Genomic DNA, 19,226 nt, shown 5'->3' with positions numbered 1-19,226 from the left:
AGCTGGACTGAGCTGTGGATCTCTGCAGCTCTGTGTGTCTGTGTGACTCTCTCACGGGCTTTGATGACTCACAACATTCAAATGTCGCAGCTGTTGTTTTCACACATTCAAAAATCAACATTATCCAAAACTGATCAATATTTTACTATTTACTACTTGTTAAACTAAACATTTTATTAATGTGCAACAAACATGCAGAAATGCACAACAGTCTGTTACACACACACTGTTACAGACACATCATTAAATGCAAAGCATCTATAGCAGGATGAGGAGGGTCATGGCTTGTTTGGGTCCCTTTTGGCAAATGGACACTAGAGGGCAGCCTATTAAAAGGGAGACCGCATCTTGGCTTCCCTCTCTTCACTGGCATGGTGGAGTCAGGCATCACTGGCTTAAACACCAGATTTGGCATAACTGTCTTAATACAAAAAATATTTCAGCTATCAGATACCACTGTAAGTTATTGCTGTATATTTGTGGCACCTCTAGGGGCAGCGGTTCATGATTAGCACTAGCAGACAACCTCACCTTGGGATTTCAGCCAAGGATTTAGATTTTAAATAAAGGCAGAATACTCCAAGTTCAAATCATTTTATTAAACAATAGTCTGTGAAATCCACATTTTACACATAAAAAGTATAAATAAATTAATAAATATAAAAAGGATTATATACACAAGTAACCCTTAGATAAGTCGTTAATATTGTTTTACGAATGAAAAAAGACAAAAGCAAACACAATAAAATGTTAATGTACCTCTTTGATAAGCTGAGCGTCTCCATGCTGCACTTCGTATATTTGCATTACTCCGGTCCAGGCAGACAAACTTTGCGCTGGACGGAATCCACTTACAATCAAAAACCGTGTAGTTTAAACTCTTTTGAATATGCGCAATAATCTGAGGCTTTGACAGTGGAGCTGACATCTTTGCAGATGTGGAAATGTATTCCGAAACGTTTGAAATCCACTTGAAAACTAGGAAGAAAAAAACGTTTTCTTATCTTTTAAATGTTTCTGTGATGTGGTGAGAGGCCTGATGCCCCTAGTGGTTCCTTTCTGTTTTGTTGTTGCTCTGCTCTTCTCCTGTGCCTTACCTTCCAGGTGCATGAGATCTGCTGGGCAGAGCTGTGGCTGACTCAACTTATTCTAAGCCAGAGGCTATGTGTCTCATTTCCTACAAATGAACCATTGCTGCAGCCTACCTCTTCACAGCACATTGAGATCAGTGGTGATGAGTACACGGACCGACTGGTCAAAACCTGAACACACACACAGGCCCTGTTGTCAGGGCTCCAGTCCAGACTGGCGACGTCAACATCTTTCTTGTTTCGCTGAGCAGGATACTCGCTGGAAATTCCGTCAAGACAAGAGAGGTGTAGATTACAGTAAAACGGAAAATTAGATTCTCATAAAGTAACCACCATAATGTGGTTTGACTGATCACTTACTATTTCCACAGATGTAGGTTGCCTGCTCCTCCTGCAGTCATAAAGATGTCTCTATTTTGAGGCAGATGTCTAACCTGCCAGACGGTTGACTTATGAGCCTGATAACAAAGAGGAGGCGCTGTTTACATCCCAAAGTACACTGTAAGGATTTATAGATGGAATACCTGTATCATTTTCTCTTTCCCCTGTCCCATCTGTCTTCAATGTTCCAATTTCCCTGAGTCAAACTGAACTGTAGAAGGCAAGAGTAATAATAACAATGATAATAACCTTTTGACATTTTTCCACATACATAGGGGCCAAAGATCCGTCTAGCTCACTCCACCTGGGTCAATTACCTTTTTGGAGGCGAAGCCTTTGGTGCTGGGTCCTCATGTCAAAGACGTGGAATTTTCCTTCCAGGGATGTCGCCACTAGTTTGTTCATGTTTATGTCTTTCCTGTCAAACTCCACACAGCATACCTGCTCAAGACAAATAACAGTCACTCCCTTGATATTTATCACATGGTGAGATTTTAAAATCAGCTGGTTTCCATACAGCAGAATGTGTTGAAATGGACACAACAACTTCAGACAGTTTGGTCTACATTCAAGGGGTGATGGTGTAATGAAATCCATGCAGTATTTTGTATAAGTTATGTGAAGAGGATGTTCACCTCTGGTTTTAAGTGCAGTCTAAATTGTGGTGGAAGTTGTTTTCAGCTCTGTCCTTTACCGTTTGATGCAAAGAAAACGTTTTATTCTCTGGCAACTCATCCTAATAAAAACATTCTAAACTTTATGATTACTCTTTATTGTGTTAGGGCACATTAGGGTGTATCATGCTGTCCACTTTCTCCAAATGTAGGTAATTTGTTCCTGTTAGGCTGCAAGAAAAAAAAGAGGCGGGAAACAACTGAAGCTTACCCGATTTTTAATGTTGGTTTCCCACCGTAGAGACATGTTCCGCAGGTCAAACAGTTTGATGTCGCCATTGTCATAACCACGGTCCCAAATGTCCCACATTTTATAGGTTTGGGCTTTTCTACCTGAAACATAAAATAAGTGAGAACAAGCAGGAGAACAACAACAAAGAGAACACTGTTATTGAACTGTTTAATATTTCTTTTTTTCCATGTCTCTGTGCATGTTCTTATTAAATACCTTTCATTTCAAAGCACTACTCTACATTGCAGTTCTGCTGAAGCTCCCTTGACCATAGGCTTATATAAATATGTTATTGTTGTTTTATTAGATTAGATTAGATTCTATAATACTTTTAATATTTAATATAATACTTTAAATATTATTAAACTTAGTATAGAGCAGAACTGCGTGGTGTTTTTGTAATATCTAATCATCAGACACTAAAAATTCTTAATATTACATTTATTAATATTAAAAGTATTATAGATTATACTATAATACGTATAGTATTATATACGTCTACACGTATTATACATGTATTATACGTCAGTGTTAGGCAATAATCGCTCCTCCAAATAATGCCTCTAGTCACAGCTGACTAGACTGAGGCAATACTATTTTATAATTTAATTTTATAATTTAAACTTCCACAAAACTTTCCACAAAACACTTGTTGGAACGTAATTCCCAGAATGCATTTCGGCGGACTCGTTGCATACTGTTTCCGGTGTGGTGCACGTTCCCTCGCAGCACTCTGCCTGTAGTTTGTTTTTTTTGTTTTACTGTAAAGACTGAATCTACTCATCGTCGTGAGTGACTGAGGATCGCTCATAACATTTCTGTGAAGGGGAAGACACCGACAGGCCGCCAAGATGCCGCGAATTATGATAAAAGGAGGCGTCTGGCGCAACACCGAGGTACGTGTTTACATGGCTAGCATAGCTAGCATGATACTAAACGGCAATCCTAACAGTCTAGGCTAGCTGCTTAATTAGACTAAATTGCAACTTCGGTTTGTTTGTGTTGTTGTGAACATTGTGAAAGGAGTTTAATTACTGCGAGTCATTCGCTCATTTTGTTTTAAAAACATTTGCATGTTGGAGGGTTAATATTGTAGCAAACAATGTTCTGTTTGCTAATGTTAGCTAGTGAGCTAACGACCAGTGAAACTTGGTGGTGCAGAGTTTTACAACGATAAGCGGGAAGTTGATCTTTGTTTATATGTTTGATTGAACACCGTGTAAAATTCGATCAAAGATACACTAATCTTTATCTGCATCCCTGTCCTTTCATCCAGGATGAGATCCTCAAGGCGGCGGTAATGAAATATGGAAAAAACCAGTGGTCCCGTATCGCCTCCCTTCTGCACCGCAAATCTGCCAAGCAGTGTAAAGCCAGATGGTGAGTCTTCATACTGTGTTGACAAAATTTCACTTTATACCTTTAAATCTGACCTTAATTCAGTTTTCCAGGTGGTTATTAGTCGACAAAGTACTGTAAAAATAAGTATGTGTGTGTGTTACATATTTGTTTACATTGACTTTTTCTGTGTGGTGCAGGTATGAATGGTTGGATCCCAGTATCAAGAAAACAGAATGGTCCAGAGAGGAGGAGGAGAAGCTTCTTCATTTGGCCAAGCTGATGCCTACTCAGTGGAGGACCATTGCTCCTATCATAGGACGCACTGCTGCCCAGTGTCTGGAGCACTATGAATACCTGCTGTATGGATTCATATGATTATGACATAGATTTGAGTGTTATATTTCGAATTATGTGAGTGTATGAACATTCATGTTAACGGATGTGTATTTATGCTTGTTCAGAGATAAAGCAGCTCAAAGAGACAATGAGGAAGAAGTGGGAGACGACCCCAGAAAGTTAAAACCTGGAGAAATTGATCCTAATCCTGAAACCAAACCTGCTAGACCTGACCCAGTGGACATGGATGAAGGTACAATGTTACAGTAAATACAGTCAAAAGCAATTATGCAAAGACTGACTGATTTTTACAAAAGTGCATTACATTTTAAGCTCAATTAACGTAAATTGTGTATTCTTCTTTATAGATGAGTTGGAGATGCTGTCAGAGGCCAGGGCTCGTCTGGCCAACACCCAGGGCAAAAAAGCCAAGCGGAAGGCCAGAGAAAAACAGCTGGAGGAAGCCAGGTTAAACCATTTTAATGCAAACACACAACAGTATATTAATGTGACCTATAAAAAAACTGGAATACTTACAGAGGGGTCTTTTTTCCAAATTTTGCTGCAGACGCTTGGCTGCTCTGCAGAAACGCAGAGAGCTGCGAGCAGCTGGTATAGCTGTTCAGAAGAAGAGGAAGAAGAAGAGAGGAGTGGACTACAATGCAGAAATTCCATTTGAAAAGAAACCTGCCCAGGTATTTATTTGCTGTATTTAAAATGTATCCATAATAGCTTAAAGCCTAACTTGCCGTTATAATTTACAGTTTTAATTTTTAAATGTGTTTATTTAAGGGTTTCTATGACACCAGCATGGAGCAGTATGATGGCCTGGAACCAAACTTCAAACGCCTCAGACAGCAGCATTTGGATGGAGAACTCCGCAAGTCAGTAACACTACAATTAAACCTTTATTGATACACACTGTTTGGACAATTTCTTAAGATACAGGACTTGACTCACAAACTCTGCTGTACATGTGTAGTGAGCGTGAAGAGAGGGACAGGAAGAAAGATAAGCAGAAGATGAAAAAGAAGAAAGAGAGCGATCTGCCGTCTGCCATCCTCCAAACCAGCGGAGTGGCTGAATTCACCAAGAAACGCTCAAAACTGGTTTTACCCGCACCACAGGTAAACAGCACACTGTGTTAAAGTCTGTTAAGCAGTGGTGCTTGTCCAGACTGATTTATGCATTATTATACATATATATTTATCAGATTCTGTATTAAGGGTTTAATGTGATGTTCATAGATCAGTGATGCTGAGCTAGAAGAAGTTGTCAAATTGGGTGTTGCCAGTGAGGTTGCCCGTCAAGCTGCTGAGGAGAGTGACAGTGGAAATTCAGCTTCCTCCACCCTACTGTCAGAGTACAGCGTCACCAACACTATGACAACTGGACTACGTACCCCAAGGACCCCTGCTGTCCAAGACAGGATACTGCAGGTGATTAATGAACACAAACAACAGGAATACTAATTGATATTCTTTATTCTCTGTCTGATGTCATTGTATTTTATCAGCTCAATTGATTGATTCTACTGGTTGTAGAATTAATCAACTAATAACACAGTTGTTATTGATACTCTGACCTTTTATGTGTTTTCCTAAAAATCCCTTTTCATTTTATTAAATCTGAACTATCAGCTTTATCAGTAGGACAAGGTGTGCACTTGCTTTGATTCTTTGTTCATTAATTTGACATCGCTGTGTGTGGTTCATGTTTTCAGGAAGCTCAAAACCTGATGGCTCTGACCAACATCGACACTCCTCTGAAGGGAGGCCTCAACACACCGCTGCACGAGAGCGATTTCAGTGGAGTGACGCCTCAACGGCAACAGATACAGACACCCAACACAGTTCTCAGTACACCATTCAGGTAATGGAGTTAACGCTTACCATAGAGCATATTATTCTATCTTTATCATAAGTTTATACTGCGAAACATGACCAACACCTAATCTCAGTTCCTGTTAATCTTGATAAGGTGTTTGGACTTATTTTGGCCTCAGCAGTTGCTGCTGTTTTAAGGACAAGCTTTCATTACGTTTTGCCTCTACCAGCACTTTGGGTTGTTTCAATATCTTCAGTTGTGGCATCTCCAACAGGACGCCTGGACCAGGTCAGGGTGCAGAGGGCATGACACCTCAAGCTGGAGGTGGGATGACCCCACGCGGAGCAGCAACACCAGGTTTGACCCCCGGCCGCACACCCCTGAGAGACAAACTGAACATCAACAGTGAGGAGCAACTTGCCGACCCAGCATTTGCCAAACACATGGTAACCACACACTTACAGTACTTGCTGTTGTGTTGTCACACAACTCAGCTTCACAAACTTCACTAGACAATGCTGGATGCAAACAACACTGGACTGTTTTAACAATGTCTTTGTTTTCTACCGCACAGCAAAGGGAAAGCCTGCAGCACCTGAAGCAGGGTCTGATGTCCCTTCCTACCCCTAAAAACGACTTTGAGATTGTTCTTCCTGAAAACGCAGAGAAAGAACTTGAAGAAACTGAAACAGAGACAGGATTCATAGAGGACTCTGCTGACATAGAGGCGCGCAAGCAGGTATGCACATACAAACACACACAAAGCTTCTTATTAGTGTGACATAAAGCTGTTCAAATAAAGATTTATTACATTTCTGTTTGTGTTCATCAGGCTCAACGTGATGCTGAAAGAGAGAAGGAGCTGAAGCTGCGACACACTTCTGTTCAGAGGAAACTCCCCAGGCCCACTGAGGTGAGATATACAGAGCATAATGAGAGAAATGTTTGTATGTGTTTATGGGTGAGGAAAGATGAGCTTTATATTGGTATGAAAACTTTTTTTTATTATCTCTAGGTAAATGAGTCTGTCCTCCGTCCTGCCTCCATCGAGCCGCTCTCTGACCTCCAGTGTGCCGAGGAGCTCATCAAACAGGAAATGATCATGATGCTGCATTACGACTGCCTGCACCACCCGTCAGCCAACGCAGCCAGTCAGCTACAGCGCGGCAAAGGCAGAGGGCCCACCTCTACATCTAACAATGCGTCGCATATCAGTTACCTGGAATCACATACCTATAGACCAGTGAGCACAGAGGAGATGGAGCAGGTAATACACCACTGTCTCTACTTGAAGTATTACTCAAAGTGTGAACCGATTGGTAAAATGTTGATAAGACATTGTGACACTGGTTGATAATTTTGTGTCCCCAAACAGGCAAAGACACAGCTTGCTGCTGAAATGGAGGTTGTAAAGGCAGGAATGGGTCACGGTGATCTCAGCATGGAGGCCTACACTCAGGTGTGGGAGGAATGCTATGGACAGGTGAGAACAGTGAACTGTATTAACACCTTATAAACCCTTATTTTATAAGGGATAAATGGGTTGCATGTTCTGCCTGGTTCTAATATTGTCTCTCACTCCCTTTTATACAGGTGTTATATCTACCTGGCCAGAACAGGTACACAAGAGCTAACCTGGCATCAAAGAAAGACCGTATTGAAAGCCTGGATAAAAAGCTAGAAGTAAGGAGGCACAATAACTAATGTCACTTTGAAATTTAAGGCAGAATTGTTCAATTTTCCATTTTTAATGGCTGCATCATTTACAAAATGCTACATAGTACTTCAGGTTCAAACTCTGTGTCTGTGGACCTTCTAGGTGAACCGTGCACACATGACAGCAGAGGCCCGGAGAGCAGCAAAACTGGAGAAGAAACTGAAAATCCTGCTTGGTGGGTTTCAGTCCAGAGCGCTGGGCCTACTCAAACAGCACAATGAACTGTGGGAACAGGTACTCGAAATATTTTCCCTTTTTTTTTGGTTCATAGCCACATTTAGAAATGATGATGATTTATCTTTCTTATTATAGTTAATATTTTCAGCATGCAGAGTCAGCTATGTGGCTTTTAAGTTGCAGTGTAAAGCTCAACCGAATAACCTGTGTTAATGTATTTATCGACTTTGAAGTCTATAAATGATTACAGTGTCAGATGTACTGTGTATATGAGAGTTCAACTTGCAATAATGACACTATGCTTGTGTTCACCAGGTGGAGCAGGCGTCCACGGAGCTCCAGACCTTCAATCAGCTGAAGAAACAAGAAGATACCGCCATTCCCAGGAGACAAGAGGTGATGCATGCATTACACACATTACTGCCACATTACATTTTATTCATTGTGTGTTCATATGTTTAATAAATATGAATTTTACAAAATTAGATAACCATCCTATGTAGATGCAAGTTGTCGTCAGCTCACAAGCGAGCTTGTGTGTGTGTGTGTGTGTTTCAGGCTCTTCGGGAGGATGTAGAGAGGCAGATGGAGAGAGAAAGAGAACTTCAGCAGAGATATGGAGAGCTGTTGATGGAGAGAGATTCCTTGCTCAATAGTGCTCAAAAATACTGAGCAACTTAAAATGAAGACACTGACATCAAGCTGATAGCTTGTTCTTTGTCGTCCTGTCAGGCCCTTCAGTCATTTTCTCTTTGTTGCAGCAAATTCCAGGTTTAAACCTCTATACGCTCATGAAGCTTTGATGTCCCACGCTGACTTATGAGCATGCTCAGTAGCCCCTTGTGTTTCTTAATTAGTGACCAATAAAGTTTCTTTTCAACAATGATGCAGTAGCATTAAGTATTTTTCTGGCTGGAAATATTTGAATATCACACAAATGTTTTTGGGGAGGGGGGGGCGGTTTGTAAAAGTAAAACTAATTTCTACTTTCTGTCATTAACAAAAGACAGTTACTACAGTAGCTCACTAAAAAGTGTTTATTGTAACAATAGAACAAAAGATATGCAAACCAGTATGTACAAGGTTGTGTTCCAAATGATTCGATGCATCCTCAGCAGGCAAGGAAGGCCATGCCGCTCTTCCAATAAGTGCTCTGAGAGGAATACAGATGAGATATAGATTGGTTATTAAACTATTGATACTGAGCTCAGATCTGTGATGTCACAAAATCAGATTTGCAATTTTAGAGGAAATGCATAGCTGGACAAATATGACAATAAAATAATGTATTCCCATGTTTAGACCACAAAGACTGATATATATAATTTATGTTGAACAATGTAAATGTTTAAACATTTTCTGTGGGGTACACAGGTACATGCATGCACATGATGGGGAGCGTCTACCCTGTTTTAGGCCTGGAAAACCTCTGATGCCATATTGCATCACATCATAGAATGTCACAGTGTGTTGATTTCTGTGTGCGGGTGAGAGTACATACTGAATGTCTGTAGTTGTATCTTCTGATGGCCTCTCTGATGTGACAGGGCTGAATAGCTCCACTAGGAGGCTCCACTGCAGCTGGACAGCTCTGAAATGCACAGACATTCACAATATTAAAATGACAGAAGGACATGTTTACCAATCAATTGACCAATGTTTAGCATGTCAGTAGGCAGAAGGAGACAAAGTGTTGCTGCACTTCACCAAACTGCCTGACATCTGAATCTATTAAATGTGTGTATAATAATAATAATAATAATAATAATATAATAACGTGTTGAGTTGTACAACAACTGTGTAAAAGAACATGTCGTAAACATAAAACAAATGTGTAATAAATGTTATAAATACACAATAACAATAATATTTCTTGCATGTAAGGCATTACATTTAACAATTAAATGCTTTAATCATGGAACCATATTTACAAGCTATTAATCACAATATTATTGTGCCATCAAAATGAACTAGTATTCCACTTATAAGTTGATCACAGCCTACGCAGGCACACACCTTTTTGCGTTTCCTCTGCCTCACCCGGCCATCCAGACTGCCATTACCCTGTAGGAGGGGCTTTGAGGAGTGTGAGGAGCCTGGTGTGGAGGGAGGCGTGGCCTCAGGTGAGTCTGGATCCTTCTTCACCTGATGGGAGGAGAAGGTGTATTTCACTTTCAATAAATCATGATGGCAGTAGACTGGATTTAGTGACTAAAAACATCCAAAGTGAGTGTGTGAGTGTGTACCTCAGTGTGTGTGTTGTAGTGAATGTAGCTGGCAGAGATCACATGACTGATGGGATTTGTCTTTGCCGTCATTTCCTGCTTTACCAACAGTGACAAATCCACAATCTAGAAAGAGAAGTCAGACGATTATAGAAAACACACAAACACACACACAAAAAAGATGGAACATGGCTTAACATGTTACCTGGGCAACCGTCTCATAAGCCAGGTATGAAAGGATCTCCATGGCGATGCTGTTGGGTTTCAGCTCGAGGCTGCTGCAGTCCAGCCAGTCACGGAACTTTGATGCTTTCTTAGCTGCAAACACATTTACATCAAGCACTCACACACACACACGATGGTGCCATCATGTATGTGGATGTATGTAAAGTCTTACCGAAGCTGAGCTGTCGACTCTCACAGTACTCAAAGTACTGAGCCTGATCCATTGTCCGAGTCTGACGCTCTATACGCTAAAGAAACAACACAAATGTAGAGTAAATAACAATAATGACCATCGATACTGACATCATGATGACCTCTGACCTCCATCCTCTCCTGTTTGATGGGGTCTACTTCCTGCCGCTCAGCTAACGACAGGAGCTCGCCCGTCTGATCCATCCAGCCCAGGAAGTCTTGGGCCAAACGTTGCCTCCGCTGGTTCCCACCAGCCGCACCACTCCACTTGTCTACACAAACACACGCACACACAAAAAAATACAAGCCAGACAATTAATATGTATTTGCCTATTCACTTTGTAAATATACTTTTATTTTAATTAAATACACCCATGTATACCTGATTCTGGCTCTTCATCGTCCAGATTTTTCAGTAGTTTGGATTTATAATCTCTAAACTGGAGATATTTTAATAATCTTGCCACCTTTCTCTGGTTGAAGCAGACACAAAAAGAAATATGAGAGTTTAACTTTTATCACGTTATAACGTTTTATTTCTGAGTGTATTTTAGGAGTGCTTTGTACCTTGTCTCTCCTCATCAGGAACAGGATGTCCTCAGCTGAAATGACCCTTGAACCACGGAGTGCTGCCCCCTCGCAGGCCTGATGGAGCTGATGAATAAACCAATCACACCCGAAAAATCAATACTGTTCAGCCGCAGTTTGAAATAGTCACAGCATCATGCCAAAATCTACTTAAACTTTAAAAAAAAACTGCCACACTGTCAGTCAAGTGTATGTTACCATAGTGATGAGCTGTGCATGTACGATATCTTCCACCAGAGCTGCCGTCTCGTGCAGCGGCCTGCGAGCGTCTCCCAGAGCAAACCTGAACAACACATGCACACAATAAGTATTAGACAGTACGCTGTGAGACACGCTTCACGTGAGTCCTCAGACTGTAAAATATAATAAATCAGTGTTGATGAGTTAATAATGGTTCATTAAACTTTAAAATCACATCTATGGTGCTAACATCTTTACACCACAGTTCTGAGAGATCATTTGAAATTCTGCTACTGGCAAACTGGATGTGCTAATCAAGTGTTGTAGAAATATATGAACTTGTTGTTAGTCGTGTAATTTATAACACTTTATTTCTTTCAAGTCAACATCCTGCGATAAAGTGACTGTGAACTTGTATGCTTGCCTCTCGCACACCGAGGTCAATAGGCCAAACACACCCACCTAGACCACAATTTGGCCAAACCTCAATTTGCATCCATAGAAGCCACTTCCATGATGGCAGACTAACCCACATCCTGATGCTCGTTCCTTCTCTCATTTTTTCTCTCACCATCTATAACCTGTCACATACACACCTGACAGCTGCCTCCCCCTCCTCCTATATCTGCGCTGTGATTGGCTGTCACACAGGTGAGAACGACTTTGGTTTGGGGTTGTGGGCAGGTTGGCCTCAGGTTCGGAGGTTGGCCTCAGGCTGAGTGTGAGTTTTAGGTTTTGGGGTTTAGTTGGTTTCAGCCTCTCTGACCACTAACAACACATCTCTGCGGCCCACACTCAACACAAGGTGAGTACCTCACAACACACACAGACACTAAGTCATGCTGATAGCACATGGCTTCATGAGAAATGTCAACCTTATTTTAGAGTATGGGCACTTTGCTGTTTTATGACAATTTAAAAATATTTACATTATTTTAAACTGCTCTTATTTTGCAATATTTTAATAACATTACGATCATACTATTACTTTGTGTAAAGTCAGACTGATGAAAAACATGACATGAGTTTTTCTGTTTTTCCAAATAACAAACAAAAACAGAAATTGTTCATATGTTGATGAAAAGAGACAAACAATATGGTATAATTCAGTTTACTCAATGACAAATGGAAGATTTTCTGCAAAGACAGTCAAATAGAGCCATATTTGTTTCATCGATTAGTCCTCAATTCTTTGAGTTTCCATATTACTGTAGTTTTACGAAGTGCAGATTGCCAAGATCTGATTGCTGGTGGCTACTGTCTCTGTAAACTATGCTTTTATTATGGCTTTGTTCTGTCCAAACTTAATTAAGGATACACTTTGCAAATTCAAACATTTGTGTTCATAATGCATCCTAAAACATTCTGTGAAATGTCTAAAATATTTTCATTTGAATTTATGTCATAAAGAAGGCACCACAAACAAAAACACATCTCAGTGTGACTGTTGGATCGCTCGTTTGTTATACAGGTTCTGATGGCTTCAAACAGTCTGTTCAGCAGCAGCAGCCCAATGCTGTACTGGGGTGAGTCTCTCTGTGTGTGTGTGTGTGTGTGTGTGTGTGTGTGTTACATCATGCTTTGCAGCTCTGGGATGAAACTGGTCCTAGAAGCCGGACGGTCTTTAGAACTGGAGGCAGCCATGGGACTGCTCATAACCACATACACCTAAAGGCAGATACAACAGACACAGAGATGAATTACACCAAGTTACTGAGCTCATCATTCCACCAACACTTCTCATCACTGCCATTTATCAAATCAAAGAAAATAAAATCCCAAATGATGGTTCCTCAAATGATCTTGTGCTTATGATATTTCCCCCTTTCTTTAATTGTGTTTTGGTGGTCGGAGGTCTTTAGCTCACTGCTGCAGGACAAAACAGAAGCTGATAACAAGATAGCAGAACATATATGAGGCGAAACAACACATACACACACACACACACACACACACACACACAGTTGAACAGGTGGTTTGACCGCAGTAACTTCCCCTCCGGCAGTGAAATCTGAATGATAATACAGCGCAGCGCCCTCCTATTCAAACACTGCGGCGAATATATCACAATGCACACAAGCAGAAATGAGAGAGGTACAAGAGAGAGAGAGAAAGAGGAGAAAAGAGATGAGAAAGAATCATAAAACAAGTGTAAACTCACCTAAATCTCTCAGAAACACGGTGCTGCAGCACAAACTGCTTGTTTTGTTCGATTGTCGGCGCGGTTTGATGACGTAAAAAGCCCCGGAAGAAGTGCGAGGTGTTGGTTACTGTAGTTTTTAAAAACGTTTTGGAAAATTAAGATTTTTAACACCTTATTTTATAGTCTACTAAATTTTAAATTACTTTAAATATACATTAAAAACGGGTTTATTTGCATAGTTTATTTCAAACCCAAATTAGGGGGAAAATTTGTTTTTTCATTTGTTTTTCTTAGTTAAATATTAAGAATAGGACGTCTGAAACCTCCCTGGCAGGTTTACCAGAGGAAAGAACACAAAATCAGAAAAAAATCTGCCTCTGCATGCTTTCCCTCAGATCCTGTGGTAAAATGTCGGCCAACGGCATCGACCAACAGCCGAGTGGACGACCAGGAAGTGAGGTCTGTCCCCCAGCACAGCACAGCCCCACCCAGAGGCCTGGTTCAGACTGACAGCCCAAACTTCCTTTGCAGCAGCCTGCCACCGCACTGGAGGTGTAACAAGACCCTGCCGAGAGCTTTCACTGTGAGTCATTTTAACAATCAATATAACTCAATATCAAATATCTACAAAGGGACATTTTGCCTGGAGCTTAGCCTCCCACTGCCCGTTAAAGAATCAGTGGCAATGTTTCTCCATCCTCCAGGTGGTTGCCCTGGGTAACGATGTGCCGGACGGTGTGGTTGTGACAGTGATGGCAGGCAATGATGATAACAGCAGCGCCGAGCTACGCAACGCCACAGCAACCATGAAGCAAGGTTACGCCCAATTCAATGACCTCCGCTTCATAGGTCGCAGCGGCAGAGGTACACGCCACACACCCACCTTCTGTCTTATATGTATATGGAAGCGTTTGTCTACTTGACTACTTTTTCTTTATAAAATATTAAAGTGTACGTGTGTATGTGTGTTGTTTTTCTTTTTCAGGTAAGTGTTTCACATTGTCAATAAATGTGTTGACCTCACCTCCTCAGATCGCCACCTTGCACCGAGCCATCAAGATAACTGTGGATGGACCTCGGCTGCCGAGACGTCAGTAAACGTCAGACAGAAATAATGCAAACTATGCGTTTAACTGAGATTTTATGAACTTGTACTTTTCTTCTTCAGGTCAGAGACAGAAAGAGATGAAGACAGGAGCGTTTCGACCGTCCAGCAGCAGCAGCAGCAGCAGCACTGCCTCATCAGGTATGACAAGAAGGTGTTTTCTAGTTAGATCAAGGCAATAAGTGGACATATTTGCAAAGTAATTACAGCTCACTGAGCAAACTATCAACCAAGAAAGGCCATAAGACACATCTGAAAGCTGTGGTAAAACACGGACATTTGTGTCTCCTCAGATTGCAGATCATTTTCTTCCTCTCTGTGGACCAATGAGCCGTCATTCATGGGCCAGGTGACTTCTCTGACGTCCTCCTTCACTTCGACTCCCAGAATGCACCACCTACCTACCCTCGCCTACTCCACACAGCCTCCTCCCTACAGCTCCTACCTGTCTTCTCCCCCTCCTCCTCCTCCTCCTCCTCCTCCACTGAGCCACGGTGGTTCATTCCAGCCGAGCAGCTTCTTCTACGGGTCGAACCAACCCTTCCAAACCACAGGGGAGGCCAGCAGCATTGTCACATCGCTGACCAATTACATAGAGGGTGCATGTCTTTCTGTGAGAGGGGAGGAGCCTGTCTGGAGACCTTATTGATCACTGGATATTTAAACTTCCATCTTTTGGTTTTGTCTCTGGGTTCAGTCAGTAAATAACATCATGGAATTCATGTTAACCTCTTTTTAGTGCCTTTGTTTATTCGTTACACAAAGTTTAGTATCGGAACACTTTAGCAACAGTTTTTGTTTTTACTTACTTTACTAAAATAAAAAAACTACTGAACAACAGCCAGCAGATCAGTCCACTTTGAAAAACTGAAAAACAGTATACTCAGCAATAAATACAGAAAGCAAAGTAACCCGTGCAGAAATACTGGTTCACAAGCAGCAGTAACACAATGAGCTATGATGAAAACAACCAGATACCAACTTCAGTGGTCTGTTGTGATCACTGAGCTGCTGATTGGCTGGTGCAGCTGCAGTGGGTGTGGCTTCAGGTCTCTGTGGCGAAGCCCTCCTGGAGGTAAAGGAGTCTGATTATTCATTGGTACTTATGTCTTATTATTTCCAATCTGCCATTCTAAAAACACAATTTTCCTGTTTGTACCTAATGACATTCATACACAGAACAGCCCGAAGATGTTTACATGACGCACAACAAATGAGGTCATGTATCGTTTCATGAGGGATCACTCACCTGTAAAGCACTGAGTTCAGCCACTCTCCTGCTCCACTCCTCTTCGGTCATTTCTTCTTCCTCACCTCCATCCTGAGCCTCCTCCTCCACATGATGCTCTCCTGACAAACACATCACCACGGCACAGATATAAACACACCTTCCACACATAAGCATTAAACGTGCAAAAGCTCAAATGTGTGCGTCCTCCTAATCTCTCACCATTACAGGTCAGAGCGGTGCAGACCCAGTTTCCACAGGCACACACACACTTGTTGCATTCCATCTGAGTTTCAGCCCCGTCCTCGAACACTTCATCCTCCAGGGCGCACTCTGAACACACACAGACACACAAATCAAAGATTTAAAGGACAGAGATTTAAATTTTGATACACAGTTTGAGTGTGTGTCTCATTACGTCTCTCAGGTGGATGGTAGGTGGGGGTCAGACAATTGACGAACTCAGTCAAACTCAGCTTCCAGTCTGCATTTTCATCTGACAGCTCTATCAAAGCGTCGACACACAGAGACCTGAGAGGGAGTCAGTGGGAGAAGTCACGCTAAGGCGTCATTATTCAGTCACACTTTCAAATCTAACAGTTAATATTGGAATGACTGAGGTACCTTATTACCAGGTTAGTCTCCAAAGTATTCGAGTATGTAAGGTTGAGAGCTGTCTCATCATGCTTCAGGAAATGAAGGAACTCTTTAGAGTCGAGCTGTGAATCTCCGTTAGCATACATCTGTGACACAAAGACACACAAAGGACTTAAGCATGCATTACACATTCTCACACTTTTCTGGCTGACATGATGTCTGACCTGAAAATATGTTTGCAGCACGTCGCTGGCTGATGATGCATTCGAGTCTGAATAGTTAGCTTCCACCTCTCTCTGAATCCACTGGATCACCCTCTCTCTCAGCCAATCACGGTCAGGCAGGAAACACACAACTACAAGCAGCGCAGGGAGACATGTCAGCATGGCTGCAACGAGAGCTCCAAGAAAATTAAGACTGTGTACAAACAAACGTTTCTTACCGGGGCTCACGTCTCTCTTCGTGGGCTTCTCTGCAAAAAGAAAAACAGATTACCCTCACAAGTCGTGAAAAAGTGTTCACAGCATGTGAGTGTGTGTGTGCTGACCCAGACAGTGTCCACTATGCTCCACATGGATCTTGATCTGGGAGATGCAGGCGTCTCTGTGCAGCTCGCAGTGATTCCTGTAGGATTTGCCATTACTGCCGCACACCCAGTGTTCTGACGCGTCACACCGCTGCAGAGAGAGAGTGAGAGAAAGAGAGAGAGGACGGTCAAAACAGATGATCCAGTTTTTAAACACAAAGCTGTGAAAGACACACGGTTGTTTACCTGTAAACAGCGACACACCGGCTCTCCTCTGTCAGTGGAAACACATTCTCTACCTGCACCACAGAAAGTCCTGGCACACACTGACTGATTCTATACACACACAAGAAAACACACACACAGAAAGAGAAATGTATTTACATAGGAAGTGTGTATGAGTATGTGTGTGGTGTGTTTCACACTCCAGATGGTGACCTTTAACCTCCCACAGAGAGAGAGACACATGCTACTTTGAATGATAATGATGCTCTGAACACACACACACACACAGAGTAATCAGCGAAGCAGCTGCACAGCGGTACAGCTCATTTTAAATTCAGATTTATTCTTTCATTGCTTTTAGTCATCATAATGTTTTACTCACAAACTCCATCCAACATAATATGTGATTAATAAAAAAAAGATACAAAACACAAGTAGAAAAATAAATTCACTGCAAAAATCTAACTTTTGAGAATATTTTGAACACAAACATATCAACTTTGTGAACGAGTCAACACACATCAGTTACAGATGTTGTTTGGAGATTTGTTTAGAAATGTTCAAACACTCCAGGTAAAAACAATCATTCTCCCCTCCTCTCTAATTCCTCAGAATTCTTTAGTGACAGGACAGAAACAAACACTTCTGTGTGTGTTTATTATGAGTGACATGATGCATTCCCAGACACCTTAACAACTATAACTTACATGCCTGACACCCAGGACCTTACTCTAACATTAACCTAACCTATCACTGACTTTAAGCTTCAAACAGCTGTTTGAATTAAAGAGAGGTGGACAGAGTGCCGTCACTTTCCAAAAATGTTCTCGCTTTTTTTTTCAGAATGAGCTTAAAACTCAAATTGTTTCACACAATAGGTTCATCTGTCGCCTCTTCAGCTGACATCTGCTGCACCGCAAACCTGCTGTCACCGGCCAGCTGAGGGGAGCAAAACACACACATACACACTGCAGGAGTGTTTAGGTATAATTATGAGTTCATGTCTGACCCTGTTTGTGGCACTAAAACAATCTGTCCTTTTACATCAGTGCTTTTCTCCCCTCATCCATCAGCCTTTATCCTTAAGAGGACTCATTATTGTCATCTTCTTCTTCTTTTGGTGTTTTTCCTGATCAGAGACAAATATTGATCCAACACAAACCTGTGCTCTTGAGTTTCTCTAAATTTCACTTTTTTCTTTGACCAGCTGCAGATAAACATCAGAATGTGTTTTAACCAGTTGCAGCTGGTTGTTGCAGGGGTTAAGAAGTGCTGACAGCCCTAATTGTACACATACCTGAGGACCAGCTCACTGAGTGTGTGTGAGTGTGTGTGTGTGTGTCTGTGTGCAGTTTCTATGAAAAAAAAAACAGTTTTCTGAACAGGATGCATCTCAACAGGCTGACACCATCGTAAGTCATGTACTCTCTTGACCTTTGCACACACACACACACACACACGATGGACTTACTCTACTGTGAAGATGGGACATTTCAGCAGAAAAATGGAAAGACACTGTCATCAGTGAAAATATTAATTGCAAATTAGCTGTCAATCATCTGTAGCTTTAGCACATAATATCTGTGTCTGAAAGCATACAAAACATGTAGTGCAACAAACTCTATGCAGCTCTGTAGAACTAAGCACACGTCCCATGTGTATGTATTTATGTTCATTTTCCATCAATATTATTTTTACAACAGTGAACACTATAAAGCAGCATATCACCATCATCAGAACCTTCAGGCCTCAAGTATGTCTAATTTTAAAGGGAGGTTCTGTTTCTCACTAATAAATCAGAGATGTAAATTAAAAGTTATTTTATAACTGAATCTGTGTTTACCTTGGCCAGAGGAGAGGAGAACACAGGAGCAGAACTGAGGAGCGACAGCAGCAGCAGCACAGAGACGGTCAACATCTGTGGAGAAGAAAGTGTAGATGAGAATACTGTGAGAATATGAAGATAATGTCCATTCAGTGGCTTTGAGTGTGACGATAACCACCTTTTGATCTCAGTCATAAAAATTCATATCCAAATATCCAATTTGTCAGCATGAATGTGTGCAGATGAGGAGTTTATATCCAGCCAGTACAGCTGCCTGCTTTACTCTGCTGTGAAGAAACATATGAAAGAGCAGGAGGAGGAGGAGGAGGAGGAGGAGGAGGAGGAGGAGGAGGAGGAGGATGCAGGGACAGCTGTCCACAGTCACACTGCC

The 19,226-nt window shown here is 41.6% G+C and overlaps 4 protein-coding genes across 4 annotated transcripts; 2 read left to right on the top strand and 2 right to left on the bottom strand.

Annotated features, from left to right (window-relative positions):
- Positions 1–3,056: 3,056 nt before the first annotated feature.
- cdc5l (CDC5 cell division cycle 5-like (S. pombe)) lies at positions 3,057–8,662 on the top strand. The gene is made up of 19 exons (XM_028423677.1): positions 3,057–3,274; positions 3,655–3,758; positions 3,917–4,078; positions 4,181–4,308; positions 4,424–4,523; positions 4,624–4,750; positions 4,848–4,939; positions 5,038–5,182; positions 5,303–5,494; positions 5,779–5,927; positions 6,157–6,328; positions 6,457–6,621; positions 6,715–6,795; positions 6,898–7,149; positions 7,258–7,365; positions 7,476–7,565; positions 7,702–7,833; positions 8,092–8,172; positions 8,335–8,662. Exons 1-19 carry the CDS (start codon positions 3,230–3,232, stop codon positions 8,446–8,448), a joined length of 2,439 nt encoding a protein of 812 aa, XP_028279478.1. The 5' UTR covers positions 3,057–3,229; the 3' UTR covers positions 8,449–8,662.
- A 137-nt stretch (positions 8,663–8,799) lies between these two features.
- On the bottom strand, positions 8,800–13,418 carry supt3h (SPT3 homolog, SAGA and STAGA complex component). Its single transcript, XM_028423689.1, has 12 exons — positions 13,348–13,418; positions 12,760–12,854; positions 11,205–11,289; positions 10,986–11,072; positions 10,801–10,891; positions 10,548–10,690; positions 10,399–10,474; positions 10,207–10,319; positions 10,023–10,127; positions 9,793–9,921; positions 9,278–9,367; positions 8,800–8,929 (listed from the first exon to the last, which is right to left on the bottom strand). Exons 2-12 carry the CDS (start codon positions 12,840–12,842, stop codon positions 8,888–8,890), a joined length of 1,044 nt encoding a protein of 347 aa, XP_028279490.1. The 5' UTR covers positions 12,843–12,854; positions 13,348–13,418; the 3' UTR covers positions 8,800–8,887.
- LOC114447436 (runt-related transcription factor 3-like) lies at positions 12,664–15,083 on the top strand. Its single transcript, XM_028423690.1, has 6 exons — positions 12,664–12,712; positions 13,725–13,912; positions 14,034–14,193; positions 14,315–14,419; positions 14,498–14,575; positions 14,728–15,083. Exons 1-6 carry the CDS (start codon positions 12,664–12,666, stop codon positions 15,081–15,083), a joined length of 936 nt encoding a protein of 311 aa, XP_028279491.1.
- A 128-nt stretch (positions 15,084–15,211) lies between these two features.
- LOC114447365 (follistatin-related protein 1-like) lies at positions 15,212–19,120 on the bottom strand. Its single transcript, XM_028423590.1, has 11 exons — positions 19,014–19,120; positions 18,854–18,928; positions 17,032–17,121; positions 16,807–16,936; positions 16,702–16,731; positions 16,484–16,614; positions 16,287–16,405; positions 16,081–16,193; positions 15,885–15,995; positions 15,684–15,784; positions 15,212–15,503 (listed from the first exon to the last, which is right to left on the bottom strand). The coding sequence occupies exons 2-11, from the start codon at positions 18,926–18,928 to the stop codon at positions 15,480–15,482; spliced, it is 924 nt and encodes a 307-aa protein (XP_028279391.1). The 5' UTR covers positions 19,014–19,120; the 3' UTR covers positions 15,212–15,479.
- Positions 19,121–19,226: the final 106 nt, after the last annotated feature.

This window comes from Parambassis ranga, chromosome 15 (assembly GCF_900634625.1).
Source record: "Parambassis ranga chromosome 15, fParRan2.1, whole genome shotgun sequence".
NCBI classification, from domain to species: Eukaryota; Metazoa; Chordata; class Actinopteri; family Ambassidae; genus Parambassis; species Parambassis ranga.
The sequence above is the reverse complement of the archived record's forward strand: the minus strand, read 5'-3'. Positions and strand labels throughout refer to the sequence as shown.

What these genes read in the sequence shown, in the direction of transcription:
- cdc5l (XM_028423677.1), top strand. Translation starts at nt 3,230, where the DNA reads ATGCCGCGAATTATGATAAAAGGAGGCGTCTGGCGCAACACCGAG. An exon ending in CCCAGTGGACATGGATGAAG is followed by an intron (nt 4,309 to 4,423) that starts GTACAATGTTAC and finishes TCTTCTTTATAG; the next exon opens with ATGAGTTGGAGATGCTGTCA. An exon ending in AACTCCCCAGGCCCACTGAG is followed by an intron (nt 6,796 to 6,897) that starts GTGAGATATACA and finishes TATTATCTCTAG; the next exon opens with GTAAATGAGTCTGTCCTCCG.
- LOC114447365 (XM_028423590.1), bottom strand. Translation starts at nt 18,928, where the DNA reads ATGTTGACCGTCTCTGTGCTGCTGCTGCTGTCGCTCCTCAGTTCTGCT. An exon ending in GCATAGTGGACACTGTCTGG is followed by an intron (nt 16,732 to 16,806) that starts GTCAGCACACAC and finishes TTCTTTTTGCAG; the next exon opens with AGAAGCCCACGAAGAGAGAC. An exon ending in CTGAACTCAGTGCTTTACAG is followed by an intron (nt 15,504 to 15,683) that starts GTGAGTGATCCC and finishes CTTTACCTCCAG; the next exon opens with GAGGGCTTCGCCACAGAGAC.
- supt3h (XM_028423689.1), bottom strand. Translation starts at nt 12,842, where the DNA reads ATGAGCAGTCCCATGGCTGCCTCCAGTTCTAAAGACCGTCCGGCTTCT. An exon ending in CGATGAAGAGCCAGAATCAG is followed by an intron (nt 10,691 to 10,800) that starts GTATACATGGGT and finishes GTGTTTGTGTAG; the next exon opens with ACAAGTGGAGTGGTGCGGCT. An exon ending in GATACAACTACAGACATTCA is followed by an intron (nt 8,930 to 9,277) that starts GTATGTACTCTC and finishes TATTCCTCTCAG; the next exon opens with AGCACTTATTGGAAGAGCGG.
- LOC114447436 (XM_028423690.1), top strand. Translation starts at nt 12,664, where the DNA reads ATGGCTTCAAACAGTCTGTTCAGCAGCAGCAGCCCAATGCTGTACTGG. An exon ending in CAGCCCAATGCTGTACTGGG is followed by an intron (nt 12,713 to 13,724) that starts GTGAGTCTCTCT and finishes GCTTTCCCTCAG; the next exon opens with ATCCTGTGGTAAAATGTCGG. An exon ending in TGGACCTCGGCTGCCGAGAC is followed by an intron (nt 14,420 to 14,497) that starts GTCAGTAAACGT and finishes TTTCTTCTTCAG; the next exon opens with GTCAGAGACAGAAAGAGATG.